We start from the raw sequence: 20,359 nt of genomic DNA on the forward strand, positions 1-20,359 counted from the left end.
TACTCTTCAGAGAATCGGTGTGGACTTGTTGGGCCGAAGGGCCTGTTTCCAAACTGTAGGCAATCTAATCATAGTCATGAAAAGGTAACACCCAGAACTGAATACAATACTCTGACAAGAGTCTTAAACAAATTCAGCATAGATTGGTTTTCAAACTTTAAAACGATGATTTGCGATAAAGATACTTCAAAAGATAAAGATACTTCAAAAGCTTATTCATTTAAAATTTGTTTATCCGTTTAAATGTTCGGATGGGCCATTAAGTTGAGGACTCATCTGTCTGTTCAGGTAAAAGATTCCATGACATTATTTAGAAAAAAGTAGGATAGCTCACCTAACATTCTAGTCAATACCGATTCACAAGGGACAGCTAAGAAAGAGGAGTTAATATTGCAATCAGGTGAGTCATGATCATACCAAACAACACATTTGTGAGAAAAGTTATAGTTCATGGAATAAAAGGGACGGTAGCAATGTGGACACAAATTTGGCTGAGGGATAGGAAACATAAAGAAGTGGTCAATGGATATTTTTCAGGCTGGAGGAAGTTTTCCAGTAGAGTGCCCTAAGAGTCAGTATTAGGACTCCTACTTTTCCTGATATATACTCCTCATTTGGGTCTTGATGTGGGGGAACAATCACCAGCTTTGTTTTCCACAAAGAGAAGTAAGCTAAGATGAGAAGTGACAGAGGTTTTCAAAATCATGCAATGTCTGGATTGTGTAGATAGGGACAAACTGTTCATGTTTATAACAGGATTAACAAAAAAGGGGGTACAAAATTTGGAAACATTGTAAACTCTGAGAAAAATAGTGTGGGGCCTCCAAATCACACAGAAAAGTTGGTGGAATGGACAGATAGATGGCGAGTGCTGTTTCATACAGAGAAATAAGGGGTGATGCATTGGTTGGAAGAACATGACAGACAATGCAAATAGTGGTTTCAACACCTCAGGGAATGTAGGAACAGAAGGATCTGTACATAGACCTGCCCACATCATTGATGGTGGTAAAACAGGTAGGGTGAACAGTTAATAAAGAATACAGTATCTTGGCCTTTATTAATAGGGACATTATGTACAACAGCAAGAAGGGTATGCTGAACTTACACAAAACACTTAGCTGTATTATTGTGTATATTTCTGAACACTGTATCAAAGGGTGAATGTGAACATATTGGAGACAAAAAGAGAGATTTATGAAAATGATTACAGTGATGAGAAACTTCAACTATGAAGAAGTTTGGACTGTTCCCCTCGAAGAGAAGAAGACTTTAGAAGAGGTGTGACAGAAGTTTTCAAAATCATGCAAGGTCTAGATCTTGTAGATAGTGAGAAACAGTTTTTGCTTATAAAAGGATGAACGAGAGGGTGCAGATTTGCAAATGAAGCAAATGTGATGTGAGAAAAAAACGTTCTCACAAAAGTGATTTTGATCTGGAATATGCCGCCTGGATGTATGTGGAGGCAGGTTCAATTGAGACATACAAGAAGGCATTACACTACTATTTAAACAGAAACAATGTGTAGAGTTACAGGGAAAAGGCAGGAGAACGACAGTAAGTGAACATGTTTATTGATTAGCCAGTGCAGATAATAGTGGGTCAAATGGCTTTCTTCTGCACTGTAACACTTCTTTGATTTCAGCTTCATTTCCTTTATTTCAGACTTGCAATGCATTCTTTTCACCATCACTGATTTGACAAATTAATGAACACTAAAAGTAATTTTAATCTCAATTTTAATATATGTAAAAGTTAAATATAATGAATTTATGACAGCTATAATGACCTTTAAGGTTGCCTATATCATCATATTCTTACTTAACACCAAGATGTACAAAGAAAAGATAGAATCCTTCATTCTCCAGGAAATCAAGCATTCTTACTCAACTTTGCTACTTTTTATTGGACAGAGAACCTGGGTTACAAGTGGATTAATTTTTGGAGCTTTGGGAAAAGTTTGCATGCATTCCTTGTTGTCACTTCCATGACATTCTCCACTGAAAGCCCTTTAATTTGTGCAATATACTGACAGGAGATAGATATGTTCTTCGGCTCATTTCTCATCTGTAAAACAGCAATAAGTGTGTATCAGTGATGTTCACCACAACACAGTGCAGTTATAGGATGCAATGTAGATAACAAATCAATTAATCTTACTAATTTAAAATATTTGTTGTCAGCTGCAGTGTTCTTTCAAACAGATACCTCAAACCTTTCCCATTCAATTCTTCTGAATCACATAATTTAAACAGTATATTTAGTTTGCAACAACACAAACAACCTTTCATAAAATTCTATTATCAGATAATATATGCAATGCCTGGTTTAGAATTTATATATATATAGACATGAGGGCCCAGATTTGATCCTTAGGCAGTGTTGAATTGATTATCAACAGTGGGAAGCAAAGTGGAATATAATGTGGTGAAATGTGATTCATGTTTGTTGGAAGAAGAGAAAAAATCCTGAATGTTTGGGTTTAAAATGATGAGAAATTATTGAATATTATTGTCCAGAGGGTTAGGATGATCTTATACACAAATATCAGAAATTTAACACCATGGTAGAACAAATAAATAGGAGGACAACTGGTTTGTATGAAATGAACTGCCAGATGAAGTGGTAGATGCAGGTACATTTAAAATACATTTAGATGAGTACATGAATTGGAAAGGTTTGGAGCTGATGTGGCACACGCCTTGTGCGACATAACCTGTGTGCCTCTGTCTGAGTTTTTCTTTCACCCTATGACCAACCCGTACTGCTCAAAAACAAAGCTTTTCACTGTACTTAGGTAAGACCAAAAGACCATAAGACATAGGAGTGGAATTAAGGCCATTCGGCCCATCGAGTCCACTCCACCATTCAATCATGGCTGATGGGCATTTCAACTCCACTTACCAACGTTCTCCCCGTAGCCCTTAATTCTTCAAGACAACAAGAATCTATCAATCTCTGCCTTGAAGACATTTAGCGTCCCGGCCTCCACTGCACCCTGTGGCAATGAATTCCACAGGCCCACCACTCTCTGGCTGAAGAAATGTCCCCGCATTTCTGTTCTGAATTTACCCCCTCTAATTCTAAGGCTGTGTCCACGGTCCTAGTCCCCTCGCCTAATGGAAACAATTTCCTAGCGTCCACCCTTTCCAAGCCACGTATTATCTTGTACGTCTCTATTAAGTCTCCCCTTAATCTTCTAAACTCCAATGAATACAATCCCAGGATCCTCAGCCGTTCCTCGTATGTTAGACCTACCATTCCAGGGATCATCCGTGTGAATCTCCGCTGGACACGTTCCAGTGCCAGTATGTCCTTCCTGAGGTGGGGGGACCAAAACTGGACACAGTACTCCAATGGGGCCTAACCAGAACTTTATAAAGTCTCAGTAGCACATCGCTGCTTTTATATTCCAACTCTCTTGAGATAAGTGACAACATTGCATTCGCTTTCTTAATCACGGACTCATGTTTACCATTAGAGAATCTGATGGTATGTATGTTTACTATTAGAGAATCCTCGACTAGCGCTCCCAGATCCCTTCGTACTTTGGATTTATGAATTTTCTCACCATTTAGAAAGTAGTCTATGCTTTTATTCTTTTTGCCAAAGTGCAAGACCTCGCATTTGCTCACGTTGAATTCCATCAGCCATTTCCTGGACCACTCTCCCAAACTGTCTAGATCCTTCTGTAGCCTCCCCACTTCCTCAGCACTACCTGCCTGTCCACCTAACTTTGCATCATCGGCAAACTTCGCTAGAATGCCCCCAGTCCCTTCATCCAAATCATTAAAGGTACATATGACAATACATCAAAATCAATCAATCAATGAGCCAAATGCAGACAAATGGGATTAGTTTAGCTTGGGAAACTTGGTTGCCATAGACAAGTTCGACTAAAGGGTCTGTTTCCACATTATATGACTCTACGACTCTAAGTGATAGCACACCCAGATACACATACTGGGGCACAGAAAGAGAATTCTCAGGAATTTATTGGGATCTTTTTAAAAACACAATCATGGAGAGTATCCCACACTGAGCTGGCCATGAAATGGCAGCTTTTCCTCATTAAAGGGCTACTTGCAAGGGCTCTGACAAACTTTATGCGATAGACCAGATGCACTAAAAACTGCCTGATGGGTTAACTTTACTTTATAAGTTGAGGCATAGAATTCAACAGAGGTATTCGTCATTACTGGCAGAGCTATTCTGGTTTCTAAGGAGGTTTGGAGATCTAAGCGTATAAGACAGGTAATGCTTCCATTGCATTCTTGCTGAGGCAAAACCAGCAAAAACACAATTCCTCCAATATGTTTAAATTATGTTTTTGCAAAAGAATCTTTGTTCATAAAGTATTTAAAACTATATTCTCAAACATTTCAGATTGGATGTTATGGAAAGTACAATAGATATAACATTGAGCATGTTGCATTCTTCAATATCCCAATCCAATTCTAATACATGGGAAATTTACTATATGCAATCAGTGACATGCAGCCTGATAGTACACTTTGGCTGAAATGCCTGAGACATTTGCCTTTCCTCAATATATCTTTGTGGCGGATTCTCCCATGCTTTAGTATGTCCCTCAGCATACATCTGTGGACCTTGGGATGTGCCAATGTGCAACATTCTGTTGAGGACAACTCAAATTTAAGTAATTGGCACAGTCCAACTATTTAGCTCCTTATACAAACCACTTTTCTATGTTCAGGACATGATAGACAGGCTTGCTTTGTATCTGAATTTTAGAAAAGCAAGAGGCAAGTTAATTGAAATAGGTAAGATCCTGAAGGGGTCTTAACAGGGTAGATGTGGAGAGGATCTTCCTCTTATGGAAGAATCTAGAACAAGGAGTCACAAAGACAATGCAGAGTGGCCCACTTAAACAGAGATTAGGTGAACATTTTTTTCTGTCAAAGGGTTGTGGGTCTTTGGGTATCTTCCTAAAACAGTAGTGAATACAGAGCTCTTGAATATTTTTAAGGCCGAGCTAGTGAGAATCTTGTTAAGTAAGGTGATGAAGGAGGCAGACAGGAATGCAGGTTGAGGTTATAATCAAATCAACCGAGATTTTCCTCATGGTGGAGCAGGCTCAAGGATTGAATGGTCTGCTCCTAAATTTGAATGTTCGTATGTTCATATATTAATGGCTGTAGACTTCTCATTCTCCAGCTGGAATTTCCGAAGGAAAACTCATTCACTCTAAACCGCTTCATTTGTTTCTGAGTTAAAGACTGAATGCATTTTGAAAACTTGACAAATATATGTCGTTGGGAGAGAGAAAAATGGCGTTGGAAGGATGAGATACAACAAATTAAGTTGGAGCTGAACACATTCTAAAATATTCTTAAAACAAATACCTGTTCTTTTCTAACGGTAGTGGATTTATTGGAGAATCTGGCTATTTTTTCTGGTTTTGTTTATCATCAATATTACCATTAATTGATGCAGAGACCATTCAGGTACAAAAACACAAATTTGTTGTTTGGAACTGATACCAGAGCAATCACGCAGACTAGATTTAGGCCCTAGCCTTGGCTTAGTAAGAGGGACATGAAAAACAGTGAAGGCAATGCAACTGCAACCCTAGGAATGCAAACAGTCAATCCATGAATGTGTTTTAGAGAAAATATTACTGCTGATTGTGACAGTTTCAAAGCTACCTTGGTTATTTCCTATCATCGGATTGAATAATGGCAGCATCCTTTTACCGGAACGTTTTGCTTGCATGGCCATTGAGTAGTAGTGACTTGCTTAACCTGTTCAAAGTTTTTAGATACTTTGTGTTTCCTAGGTAATTTAAAATAAAGTGTGCATTTTTCAAGAATGGAAGCAGCTGCCTTTGATCCATTTGAGAATTTACTGAATATATAATCTCCAACAATCTGATTAGAATAGCCATTGTCCTACAGAATACATTTAATACACTCCATTTCTGCACCAAATTTGCAAGATGAGCAAATGACAAGGCCCTTGATTACATGATTGCTTATAAGGTCAATCTTCTTACTCATGGAGCTTGGTGAATCTTAAAATATATATTGATCAGTGAAAGTAGGTTTGCAATAGACAGTTCCATTCGCTGATTGCTTAGTTAGCATGTTAAGAAAAGGAAGTGTATCAAACTGTTCCATCCCAAAAGTAAATTTAGGATCAGGATGGATTGTGTTAAGATGTGTAAGGAAATCTATACACATGGTTGCAGATCTAGTGACCAGCTGAATCATCTATGTATTGGAAATACACTCAGGGTAGGAGGTTATGGCTCATATCATTAAAAGCAAGTTTCTCATAGAAAACAACAAAAAAAAGTTACTGAGCACTACATCTAAAAGAGATCCAATGGCTACCCCCTCAATTTGGCTGTGCAGGCTGTAATTTAAAGTGAACTCAATAACACAAGTTACTAACTTCAAAAGTTCAATGAACACAGGTACAGATAATTGTATGCATCTATATTACCATGATATAGCAACATGGTGAAAACACTGATAGCTTTCTTCAGTAGGATGTTCAAAACTAAAATAAATTTGAAGCTTTGGTAACACACCGAGCAATGCTGACTATCCTAGCAAGTGCATTCTTTTCTAAATGAGAGTAAATCCTGTCCCTAAGGATCTTATTCAACAATTTCCCTACCACTGATGTGAGGCTCACTGGCTTATAACTTCTTGGATTATCCATGTTGCTCCTCTTAGACAAAGGAACAATGGTGGCTAGTCTCCAGTCTTCTGAGACCTCGCCTATATCTAAAGAAAAAAATAAAGATTTGTCGAGGCCCCAGCAATCTCCTCCCTTGTCCCCCTTATTATCATGGGAAAGATCCCATCAGGGCTGAAGTACTTATCTATCTTAATGTTTTTCAAGACACTCAAACCACTTCCTTCTTAATGTCAACATGATTAGAATATCAACATATTCCTCTCTAACCTTACGACCATCTATTTCCTTCTCCTGAGTGAATATCAATGTGAAATACTCATTAAGGACCTCACCCACTTACTCTGGTTCCATAAATAAATTCCCTCTTTTGTCCTCACGTTGACCTACCCTTTCCTTGGCTACTTGTTTGCTCATAATATACATACAAAATGCCTTGGGATTCTCATTTATCCTACTTATCAAGTATATTTCATGGCTCCTTATGGACCTCATAATTCCTTATTTAAGTTCTTTCCTTCTTCCTTGAACTTAGGCAAGGCTTTCAAGGAATATAAGTTTCCCTAAATCTTACACATGTGTCCTTTCTCTTTTTGACTAAACTTTCAATATCATTTTCTTTTCAGCAATATTCAGGTTTTGTACTGAATGCCTTTATTGAAGTCCAGCATTTTGCACATGTTATTAACTACTTTTTCATTCAAGTCCAGCTCTAAGAATTTATATACATATTAGTCTCCTTCTGGGGCTAAACTCAAAGGATCAGGGCCAGATTTGAAAGAGTCAGGAAAATTTCAAAAGGACCAGGGTATGAGACAGAACGATCGGAGGGTGGAATCAGTTGGGTTGGAGGCAGGATTGGAAGCATCAGCAGCAAAGTTAGAAGGTTTCAGAATGCAGAATTCACCGGTCTGAGAAGTGGAATTAGAAGGTGAGTGAGGTGACAGCAGGAGATCAAAACCAGCATCAGAAGGTTTGAGAAAGACATGATTTCAAAGATCCTTGGGCAACATTGCAAAGATCAGGATTTAGAGTGGAAGGGTTGGGGTGGAATTGGAATGATCATCAGTGGAATCAGTAAGGTTGGGGGTGCGGCAGGATAGAGTTTGTTGTAAAATATTTCTGATTCACCTACTTTTTGATTTGAAAGAGAAATAATACACGTAGAATTACAATGTTACCTGTTTTTCTGGCCCTAACGCAGGAGAGTCTGTCTCCAAGCAGATAAACTCTAGTGGCAGCTGCTTCACCAATTTCTGCTTCTTGGGAATAGTAAAGAAAATTAGTATGTTTGCAGATTACACAAGTTGAAAACTGATGGAGAAAATTCAGATAAACAATATCTTGCAATGCATTTAAAATCCACAAAAACCTATTTAACGTCATAGTTTAAATATAATACTTTTAAGAAAATTCTCCTGTAACAAACCTATTCCGTCTGCCCACAGGTTTGTAGTAGCAATATTCAATGTATGAAAATTGCTGTAAATGAATATTAACAATCAACATTTGTGTTTTACATATGTGCTGACTAGCCTACAAAACTATTTTAAACACCGAAAGAACTGTGGATGCTGGAAATCAGAACCAAATGTTGCCACATCTGACAGCATCTGTGAAGAGAAATCGGAGTTAACATTTTGAGTCCAGTCACCCTTCTCAGAACCTGCTCAGCTTTTTCAGCAATTTCTGTTTTTGTTACACAACTATTTTGTTAGGTGTGTTTTTGTACTTTGGAATTTTCTGTCCTTTATTCATAAGGATATAATACCTATTCTGTGATGGAGCAATAATAGTCCTAATTACAATGATAGTCCTAAGAGTAGCAACAGCCTTTCTCAATCACACTCAAGTAGAAGCCGCATAGTGGATTCTGGTGGGTTATAAGAAATTACCACCACTAAGTCTGATTCTGTCTTAATGATAGAAGATTTTGTCTGGTTACCAAAGTTGCAAATAGTCTGGTTCAACCTGACCAGAGAAGCTGAGACAGCAAATGCAGTAACCTCATTCAAATTGAGACATCATCCAGATAAATACCAGATAACGCAAGCACAATGAGAGGGCTGTTGGGAAGTGGTGAAGAGATTGAATAGGTGTCATTAACTTACATGTAAAATCTGACCCCATGTTTATGGCTGATGTTGCCAAGAGGCCGCATATAAATGATGAAGGGCTAAGAATAAAGTCTTGGTGGACTATAGAGGTTACACTGCAGAAATGAAAGAAGTCATTACCGACTGGACCCTCTGGCTACAGTCAGAGTTAAAAACAAAAGTACGCAATAGTAGTCCAATTAAGTTAGCAAATGGCAGAGGCATTGGAGGAGGATAGTGTGGTGGACGATGTTTAAGGCTATAGAGTGGTGCAGTAAGATGAGAATGAAATATGCACTGTGATGTAAAGTATGTGATTTATGCACATCAATATAATTTATCTTTGACTTTCGATCTTGAATTAGTAGCATGTGTTTTTTTTGAAAGGGTTTAATAATTTGCATGTCAGTCTTTCAGAAGCCTTTTTTTAAAACCAGAACAAGAGAGGAGGTCTCCTAGAGTGATAATGGGAACTTGTCTGCAGTGTGAGAGTTTCATGATTGGACAGAGTAAACATTGAAGGCATTTGTTGCTTTTGATTTAAAAGAATCAGGATTTATTTTTGCTTAAGGGAGAAGAAATATAGATTGTAAAGCTTTTGGAGGTAGTTTGCAGAAGTTTTGGCTGAAGTTGGATGCAAGAACAGATTTTCCTGGAGAAAGGAGTTAACTCAAAACAGTTAGGAAATAGTGTAAGGCATTTAGTTTGAAATTCCAGAACTGATATGTTTGAATACAACCCTAAAGGGGTTATTTGAAACAGAGAATTTCTAAGCTCAGTTGTGTGAATAATCAAGGGAAAGGCCAACAACACTCAAGAACAAGGATTAAAAGAAACATAAGTCAAACCTGCAGAGGTGATGGAGAAGGAAACTCCTTCTCTCTGGTATTTAAGGATTGTAGGTGTTGCTGTTGGGATAGTTGGAATTGTAATTTTATCATGTGTTTTGAAATCTTTCAAACTGTGTTATATGTAAAAAAGCTTGGTTTATATTATCTTTTTGTCACTTCTTTTGTGTAATAAACTTCTGCATCTGCATCATTGATGCTTGTGTTTCAGTGAAAGACCACTTCATAACATTAAAAGAAAACCCAACCAATCAAACTTGATTTCAATCTGAAATTTGACTTGTCCAGTAATAACATTAGCTGGATCATAACAGGTAGTCATAGGAGATGAAATCTTGGTTCGATCATTTTGATGTTGTAACAGGAACATGAATCAGATTGGAAAGATTGCAGGACAGACAAACATAGATATGGGATATCACAACTTTGGAAATGAAAAGGAGTTTCATTCATGGTGGAAATTTACAAAGACAGAGTGGTCAAGAGTGGCTGATTTGAGGAAAGTGTAGTTAGCATAATGGAATCATGAGAGGTACTCATGGAAATCATGAACAAATAATCTCAATAAGCAGACAATGGAAAAATACAGAGACACAATGATTCAGGGCTGAAAGAGTGGGGAAGCTCTGGGAAGGTTTGGCTTAAATGAGATAGTAAAGAACACAGAACCTTCGCAACAAATATGTTTAAGAGCTCCTTTCATATATTGTTGGAATTGACAGCAGAAAAAATAACGTCAGAGTAGACAGTCTGTACAGCAGAAAAAAAAGCAGTGTTACCAGTGATCCAGGATGGTTCTGGATTGCAATTTTGACAGAAAAGTATGAGTTTCAGTAGTGGTTGAGGTAGTTCAATCAAGCTGATGCTAGATTAGGTACTTGATTTACGTCTCATAATCACAAAGCTATAGTAAAAACAAAGTCCTAGAGAAACTCAATAGGTCTGGCAGTTTCTATGAAGAGAGAAAAATAGAGTATCTGCAGAACTTCCTGTTTTTATTTCAGATTTCCAGCATTTTCAGTATTTTGCTTTTATGCTCAAAATTGTGCCTATTTGATTTGATCAAAAATCAAACCACACCAAGTTATACTCCAACAAGTTGATTTTTGACCTTGTCAACTCAAGTCCAACTCCGGCATCTCCACATCATATTTAATTTGAGACAGTGAAGAAAGAAACTATACTCGTTCAACAAACAATACAAGAGGCAGCAAGGTTTTGCTAGTGGCAAGAGTGGAAAGAGTATCAGAGTTGTGTGAGTGATCGAGCAAAGTGACCACTATGGAAGTATCTCAGATGACCTTTTCACAAATACTGTGCCTTGAACCTTAGCAATGGAGTTTTGGGTCTTTTAGAGAATTAATATAACTGCTACATGTCTAGCTTGAATATTTTGGCAAACATTATTATGTTTAATCTAACCTGCTCGCTTCTTATGATAGATGGTGGAATTGAAAAGAAAAATCCAGCTTTCACCCCTTCCATAGCCACAGAGGGTTTTCCATCAAATGCATGCAACAACACTTTCTTAGCTCCTAGGAAAACGAAAAAAAAACACACTTTATTGTGTAATAATTTATAGTTATTTACTCTTATTTCTAGTTAGAACATGTCTTGCACTCATAACAACCCAATGTCATGTTTTACCAGACCAGATAAAACTGAGGAATCAATGTAAGTAGAATATATATTTGCACAATCTGGGCACACCCTACTGATCTTAGGCTAGAGATTGTGAACACAGGCTAGAACAAAATATGCTCTCTTTATGAATCTGTATCCCTTTATTAGATTAGATTTGATTACTTACAGTGTGAAAACAGGCCCTTCGGCCCAACAAGTCCACACTGACCCGCCGAAGCACAACCCACCCATACCCCTACATTTACCCCTTACCTAACACTACGGGCAATTTAGCATGGCCAATTCACCTGACCCGCACATCTTTGGACTGTGGGAGGAAACCGGAGCACCCAGAGGAAACCCACGCAGACACGGGGAGAGCGTGCAAACTCCACACAGTCACCTGAGTCGGGAATTGAACCCGGGTCTCAGGCGCTGTGAGGCAGCAGTGCTAACCACTGTGCCACCATGCCGCCCAGCAGCACTAGATACTGGTGGCCTAATGGAAGATGTCATTCATTACCCAATGAGTGAGACAGTAATACAGAAGCAACATACAGCAATTCTGGATCTAAAACAAAATCAGGGAATACTGTAAATGATCAACTGGCAGGCAACATTTGTGCAGATAAACAGAATCTTCCAATTTTAATCATTCTTTTGCTTTGTTATGATCTATCTCCAATTCTTTTGTGCCCTTTCTTGACTTTCTCTCTCCATATGGATAATGGTTATTCACAAATAAGGCCATCAACTCTGACATCTACCTTGACCACACTTCTTCACACTCCATTTCCTATAAAGACTCCATCTCACTCTTTGAGATTTCACATCACTCCTTATAAATGCAGGAGCTGCAATACCTGCCTTTTTACCACCTTGGCCTTCACTATCCCTGGCTCCAAACCCTCCTTTTAGATGAAACAGCAATTTATTGCTTTGTGGAACACTTCCATTTAGTCCACAAGCTTCCAGTCACCTATCAATTTAATTCTTCTCTTTGACCTCTCTTTTCTCAGCCTGAAGTGTTCCAGTGAAGCTCAATGCAAGCTTGAAGAACAGCAGCTCAGATTTCAATTAAGCACTTTAAGCAGATTCAGTCTTTCAGACTCAACATTGAGTTCAACAGTTTCAGAATGTTAACCACTATCCCCAAGTTGTTTTGTTTCTCTTGGCTGGTTTTAGTTTTACTCTATTTTAAAATTTTATTTCAGCTTTAAGACAGTAACTATTCATCATCTACTATTACATTTATTCAAAGGACAACTTTTTTCTTTACTTGTCCCGTGCCTTGCACCACCTACACTTTTGTCTTTTAATCTCTTCTGTCTTCCAGTTTGTCACATACATTTTTCTTCTTCCCATCTCCACTTTCACGTTCTTAAAATTATTACATTTCTAACTTTTCTCAGTTCTGATGACAGGTTACCAAGCTGAAATTTGCATTTGTTTCCCTCTCCACGATATTGTAAGATCTGAGTATTTTCAGCATTTATTTCATTTGAATAAATCAATGTTGGGCTTGACAAATAATTTAATTTCATCATCTGGCAAGCATGATGACTTTATAGTAGAAGTACCAAGCATTTCATTAACTCTCAAACAAGTTTAACACTTGTACTAGGTGAAAATTATTTCAGCTTTGACAAGAGGGCTAAGTAACAATCGATGCATTTCTTGCCGGGGTATAGGAATGAGCAAGAAAATACTGCATGAAATTAAATGAGTAATGGTAACAAAATATGACAACTCCATTTTCAGCCTTAGAATTCCCTACTTTAGATGCAGGCCTGAAATTTGGGGATGCCATCCAGCCTCCCCATGCCAATCCAACCTCTTCACAGTAACTGGGGGTGGTCAATACCAGCTCTGCCAGCAACATTCACTGAAATAGCTTAAGGAAAGTGAGGTGGTGGTGGAGACGGAATTCCAGATTTGCTAATCAGGCTGCTGAAATAAGATCAAAGATGATGCAGGCTAATGACTCAGGAGAAACAGCTCTGAACTGTTGGAATTTTCACTCCAGGGAGGATGGTACACACTGGAATGAGACCCACCACAGTTGGAAACAGTGTTGAGGCAGCCACAAGAAGAAAACAATAAAGTCGATCATAAAACAACAATGGTTCTCTTTTTCACACCCCCTCACTCCCAGTGTCCCATTCACATCAAATCATGGGCCCTACCCACCCAAGACCTAAGTCTTTCTTGATAATGATGCCCATAGTCTTCTGCCAATTTATGCCCCTTGACCCATAACCAGGGCCCCTTATAGGTCAAGTATTTCCAGACTATGACCTCCACTTATCACCATACATTCTGCATCATCTTGGCGCTGATTCATGTCAACCCATGTCTCCACTCATGACCAATTGACCATATCCCTCCATGCCATATATGTCGGTATCAATTTGAGCTAGGCCAATACGGATATGAAACAAAATAAAGATTTAAGCATTTATTGCAGACTTCACTGTATTAGAGAAATGCTATTTGATAAAAACCCGTTCAATACATTTAAATCCCTTTAAGTACTTAATTTCTCATAAAATTGTATTCTAACACCAACATTAAAGAAAGCTAATCTCCTTGTATTTACTTGGAGCTGTCAATTAAGTTGTGAAACATAGACTCTTCAAAGCGATGTTTCCAGCAGTAAAGGGTCCCACCCCAGTCTATAACAGTCTCCCTGGAGTGAACATCTGTTGGTTCAGGGCTCTTTCTCTTGAGTCATGATCCTGCACCACCTTTGATCGTTTTCAGCTGTGGTAGCAGTCAAGCAGTACTAACACTAAAATGATAGTCCTCAGACTAATTTCAACAAACGGCCATTGAAATTGCAAGCACCAATTTTCTTTCACAGGAGGGTGCACTTTTAATTTAAAGAACAGAGATTTAAAGAATTTGATAGCTCTGCAAATCTTAATCACATTTTAGGCTCATTCACTTTTACTCTTAATAATGAGAAATTAAACACTGTGGAAAATGGAACTTGTTCTAGTAAAAATGCAAACTTCAAATAACCCTGCTGATTTCAGATTGTCCATATATGATAATCACATCCTGGCTCCTTTCCTTCCCTGATGAAGATATTATATGCCAGAAATGAGCCAGAACTTCTGAATCTGGGGCTCCAACACCACTTTGGCTAAGGCCTAGAGATCTTCCAAGTCTGGAAATTAACATACAAATGATAATTCTAAAACAGAAAACAAGAAGTTCAAATTTTAGACCTTGCTCCTTCAGAAGATTAATGGTTGGTCGGCCAGCAGAACGAGAATGTATGTTTCTAATAGGAAGAAAATAACAATTAGATTAACACAATGCACATAGTAGACTCAATGATCCAATCTTATTCCTGCTGTGAAGCGCCTAAAGTTGAAAGCAGTACTATATATGGGATGTGCCCAAAGCTCTGCACTCACTTGTAATTCAAGATCCCTGGAAAAAAGACCAAGGTTCCATTAATTCTTTTGATTCTATTTAAAGAGTTGCAGCGATTTTTAAGCAAGGACATTCAAATCTCTACTTCTGTAGAGTTATTTTTTTACAACGGTTAGGATTTAAAAACATTTTGTCTGTCGTGCATCAAAGTGAATGTACTCCCACAATGAATTCCAGTTGTCACAGTTTTGTCCATTCATTTTTTCTATTCCCTTTTTAATTTCCTGCTCCCAACTGAACCATTTATTTTTCCTCTCAACTGAATGTTATCTGCAAACTTTGAAATATGTTTTATTAATTCATCCAAATCACTGTACAATATCAACCCCAGAGAACACCATATGTTGCAACTCACCAATCAGAATAATCAACCGTTTTTCCAACGCTTTCTCTCTTACATTCCAACCAATTTCCAAGATATGGTATGGTTGCCTGCAATCTGGAATACTTTCAGTTTTCCTAATAATCTTTTCTATGTGCCTTTGTCAAGTGCCTTCTGAAACGTCATACTGATAGGATTGATGGTCATACCTTCCCCACCACTTTACTGACATCAAAAAATTCAATATAATCTGTCAGACCTAATTTACTCAGTAGAAATCTATGCTAGCTCTATCACATTCAAATCTTCTCAAGTGCCCAATCACTCTGTCCCCAGTGAAGATTCTTGTAACTTCTCCACAACTGATGTTGGGCAAACTGACCTGTAATTACCTGATTCTCATTCCCATTTTTTTAACATAATGGGGAAATGTTGGTAATATTTTCAATCCTAAGGCACAATTCTCAAATCAAGAGAGCTTTACAAGATTACTACAAAGGCATCTGCAATTTTCTTATCTATTTTTTTAATACCCAGGCTGGATACCATCATATCCTGGAGAAGAATGTTTATTAATGCATGGCAGGAAACACTGCCAAATTAAATTCAAAGATTTTACAGTGGTGGTACAAGCTTCCACCAATGCTGCAGGTTGGAAGCAGCCATTTGAAATGAACATTTCGTGGCAACTTTGATTATATGCTGTAAATCTGAGTTTAGAGACAATAGAAAACAGCTGGTATTAGATCATCACTTTTGATTTTCCCGAAATCAAAATTACCCCTACGATATTCAAAACTGGAACATGTACATTGAGCGCTGGGTTAACATCAATGATCATGATTGACCCAAAAATCGCATACATTGTAATGTCAATGTTTTCTCAATATGTGGCTTCACATCAGAGGAATGAATTACCACTGATTTATCAGCACTTTCTTGGTAAAAGCCAAGCAGAATTAATCAGCTTTATACGTATCTACACAGCATTCCCTGGCCAAATTAATTTCCATGTTATTTCAATGTATACATAGTTGGTACAAAGGAACTAAAAGGAACTGTAGGATATTTGATTGACTGTCTCCCAGGAAATTTATCTTTCACAAATTCTGTTAGCTAAGTGCCTGAAATCAAAATCTTTCTTTGAACAGCAATGGAAAATCCTAGCAAGCTATATTCCCTCACAACACCAGCATACAAAGCATTTCAATATTTCCTGACAGAAGCAGCAGCAGACCCCGCTAAGTAGAGGCAACCTCTGTCATGTCCATTCAGGACCTGGGAACCTAATGAAAGTAGTCAATTTTATCACAAGGACAATAATTATTTGTAGCAACCATGAAGAATACCTATTGTGATAGAAAAAAATGATTTGTGAAAGATGTTGCAATAAATCATTTGAATTGGTGTTCGGTTTTGTATAATGACATTGGGGAGTAGATGTTATATCTCAGTTTACATGCTATAGCAAGATGACAAACAAGGATTTTAAGATAGATCATTCAGAATTTGAGATGAAACAGATCCATATGAGCTGACAGAGTCAAATAATTCTCAAAGTTTTATGACTGAATAAACATTTTTGTCTAATTAACATTTTTAATGAAGAAATCATTTCATGGGACTTTACAGAAGTCTAATCAAAAGAGACAAAGGAAATATTAGGGAAGCCGAATAAAGGATACTGAAAGAGTTAGTTGGATCGTTGAGGAGCAAATTGCTGCAGATGTTGGAATCTGTACTGAAAACAACAAATGCTGGAGATCACAGCGGGTCAGACAGATCCTTGGACAGAGAGCAAGCTAACATATCGAGTCTAGATGACTCTTCATCAGAGCTGAAGTGAAGTACGGACGGAACAGCATTTTTACTATAGTTGTGGGTGGGTGGTAGGGGTGCTGGGGTGTAGAGTGCTGGGGGAGGAAAGTTGTTGATGGTTCAGATTAAGTGTTCAGAATATGAGCATGTATGGACTGTCTAAGGATCAGTAACTTCAAATAGGGATTCTGGGAAATATGCTGAAAATGTGTTGCTGGTTAAAGCACAGCAGGTTAGGCAGCATCCAAGGAATAGAAAATTCGACGTTTCGGGCATAAGCCCTTCATTAATCCTTGTAGAGGGAGGAAGAGAGCTTCTTCAAGGAAGGCATTCTTGCAAGAGGATTCGCAGTAGGTTAAAATCTTCGGGTAAAAAATGAGGTCTGCAGATGCTGGAGATCAGAGCTGAAAATGTGTTGCTGGTTAAAGCACAGCAGGTTAGGCAGCATCCAAGGAATAGGAAATTCGACATTTCGGGCATAAGCCCTTCATTAATCCTTGTAGAGGGAGGAAGAGAGCTTCTTCAAGGAAGGCATCCTTGCAAGAGGATTCGCAGTTTAATCCTTGTAGAGGGAGGAAGAGAGCTTCTTCAAGGAAGGCATCCTTGCAAGAGGATTCGCAGTTGAAGGGCTTATGCCCGAAACGTCGAATTTCCTATTCCTTGGATGCTGCCTAACCTGCTGTGCTTTAACCAGCAACACATTTTCAGCTCTGATCTCCAGCATCTGCAGACCTCATTTTTTACCATTCTGGAAAATATCTCAGAATGTATCTGGTCTACAGATTACGCTGGATTGGTATTGGAGGAGTGGTCTGGCTCTCGGGGCACTACACGATTAATCTGACTTTTTTTACACTCTCAAATTGTTCCTCTTTCTTCAGCATTTAAATCATGTACAAGAGGAAACCATTTTTAAAAGATAGTGATTTACAGGCTCTGGAGTTTTCTGCCAAGACTAGCATTTATTGACCTCCCTACTTACACGAGAAGACGACAGTGGCAATGGTGGCCTGAGAGACAAATAATGGACCATGATACTTCTCTTGTTTTAGGTGCCTTACTCCCTCAACCTTAATCTCTCCTATTCTCACCAATTCCATTAAAATCTGCATCAAATGCACTTCAAATAATAATGTTAAGAAAAACTAGGTAAATTATTTTTCCATTAAAACTTTTTACTAATGTTTTATACTGACAAAAAAAAATTATTTTACACACCAACCCCTTCAGGCAGTCAGACAAACTCCAAAATATTATCCTGCATTTATTTTCAAAAAGAGAAGTAAATAAGGCATGAACAGATTAGCCATGACCTCACTGAATGACAGAGCAGGCTTGGAGATTGAATACCTTCTGTTCCTGATTCATATGTCCATATGTAAATAAACCCGCAAGTTACTTTTAAAGGGGAAAGCCTCTCTCCATTTGCTCCAGATGCTTCCAACACATGAATTAAAACAGGTGGACAATGCAGGAGCATATCCAGTCATAACAGCTGATTGACCTCCAACCCCCTGGCTGCAGAGTCTGGGTAGTGTGGGAGAGGATTTTAGAATTAGTCCAGAAAATGGAAAATATGTTTGCAATGTAGGCTGGCAGTTGGACTGTAGCAACCTACAAAGGGAAGATGGAGGGAATGCAGGAGCCCACATCATCTGCTGGCAACATATTCAAGACTCTAGCAGCTTTCTCGGGTTTTGCCCCTCTGTCTCATGCACTGTCTCTCTCGCTCTCTCTCTCTCTCTCTCTCTCAACCTCTGCTCAGCTGTCACTTTATGAATTAACAAATGTCTCACATCCCATCCAGGACTCACATTGTCCAGGTGGAAACAATGACCTTGAAGCCTTTGCAGATTCAGGTGGTCGTGCAACGGACATGCCACTTGTTACCAGATGCAAGTGTGTTGCCTTTATTGTGTCCATTTGTCTTCTTGCCTGATCACTGCAAGAACAACACGCTGGTCCCATTTCCACAGTCCATTTCTACTATCACAACATTTATTTTCAGGCACTTATCCCATTCCTTTTAGAAAGGTTTTGGCCATGAAGGGGATTTTCCAAATTTACATCCCCTCTACTGGATCTTGCCTGGCATTTGTGTAGCATGAATGTCACTTTCCACTTAGAAGCCCAAGCCTGAATGTTGTTCATGCTGCAAATAGTCATGGTCATTAACCAAGGAGCATAAATTAAATTGAACACGAGGCAATCATTAGCAGACATCCTGATTTCAGACTTCATAAATGGTGGGAAGGTAATTGATGAAGCTGTCAAAAATTCCTAGAACAGTTCTCTGAGGAACTCACCCAGCGATGTTCTGAGGTTGAGATACTTGATCTTCAACAATTACAACAATCTTTCTTTGTGCTAGAACTGACTAGTCAATGAACGGTTTTGTCCTGATTTTCTCTCATTTCAATTTTACTCAGGATTCTTGATGCTTCACTTAGTAAAAGCTGCCTTGACATCAGCGAAAACAATTTCACCGCACTCTGGAATTCAGCTTTGATCTTGTTTACCAATGCTCTAAGGCAGTCTGGAGCCAAGTAGTCTGGCAGAGTCAGTAAAAAGGTTATTACATGCTTGATAACATAGTTTACTGTATTGTTCTGTGCTTTTTTTTATAATTGAGAATAGTTGATAGAGTGATAGAGTGGTAGTTGGAAAGATTGGTTTTATCCCGTCTTTTGGCAAATTTTCATTTTTCTTGATATATGCTGTAGCAGTAATAGAACAGCTTGATTAAGGCTGGAACCAGTTCAGTAACACACCTTAAGCCGAGAAGTTATCAGGCCCGATATCTTTTGCTCCATGTATCCATTGCATTAAAACATTTGTTGACATCGTGTGGAGTGAAACAAATTGGCCCATAGCTTGCATCCATGGTGGTGTAGGCATCAGGTGGAGGCCAGGATGGGTCGAATTGTAACTTCTGGTTGAGGATGGTTGCAAACATTTTAGCCTAGTCTTTTGTACTCATGTGCAGGCTTAATCAACATTAGAAATGGGAGTGTTCATGAGGCCTCTTCCGGTTAGCTGTTTAACTATCCCCCACTATTAAGCAACCTTTAAATCTTATAATTATCTTGGCACAAAATAAAGAGTAGGCTTTCTGAAAATAACTTTAACATTATTTTTTACAATTGCTGCTGTATCTTCCAAGATGCACTGAAAGGTTCTACAAGACATTTCAATGAGGACTACTTCTTTGACCTTTATTTCTATTTTGATAAGTGGGTGAACAACTTTTAAACAGCGCAACTTAAATTTGTTTAGAATTTAGAATCCAGTGTAACAGCAGCTGAAGCTGAATAAAACTACAATTGAAGTACATCACACCACGTGATGTCTTGTGGAACTTCAGGATAAATTGGCTCATTCAGAAATTTCTGGTTCTGCAAAGGTACAGATTCTATAGGGCTGCATTTACCGCTACCCTGCCAATTGGTTTGAAGGTAGGACGACTCTAAAATCCAGCAGGAAGCCTGCCAACTACCTTCCTGCCTATCTGCTAAAGTAATCACACCAGTCATTGGGTTGCC

The 20,359-nt window shown here is 38.4% G+C and overlaps 1 protein-coding gene across 3 annotated transcripts in view; it reads right to left on the reverse strand.

Moving 5' to 3' along the window:
- Positions 1–1,779: 1,779 nt before the first annotated feature.
- Positions 1,780–20,359, reverse strand: part of LOC132819413 (putative deoxyribonuclease TATDN3) — a 51,942-nt gene continuing 33,362 nt past the window's right edge. For 2 of the 3 annotated variants that reach the window (XM_060830900.1, XM_060830898.1), the window contains 4 exons: positions 14,467–14,522; positions 11,033–11,145; positions 7,848–7,928; positions 1,780–2,067 (listed from right to left, as the gene is read on the reverse strand). In XM_060830900.1, coding sequence (XP_060686883.1) covers positions 1,924–2,067; positions 7,848–7,928; positions 11,033–11,145; positions 14,467–14,522 — 394 coding nt within the window. In that variant the 3' untranslated portion in view covers positions 1,780–1,923. The remainder of the gene's footprint in view (positions 2,068–7,847; positions 7,929–11,032; positions 11,146–14,466; positions 14,523–20,359) is intronic. The other variant, XM_060830899.1, reaches the window with a different exon arrangement.

The sequence above is a fragment of the Hemiscyllium ocellatum genome, chromosome 10 (assembly GCF_020745735.1).
Source record: "Hemiscyllium ocellatum isolate sHemOce1 chromosome 10, sHemOce1.pat.X.cur, whole genome shotgun sequence".
In the NCBI taxonomy this organism is placed as follows: domain Eukaryota; kingdom Metazoa; phylum Chordata; class Chondrichthyes; order Orectolobiformes; family Hemiscylliidae; genus Hemiscyllium; species Hemiscyllium ocellatum.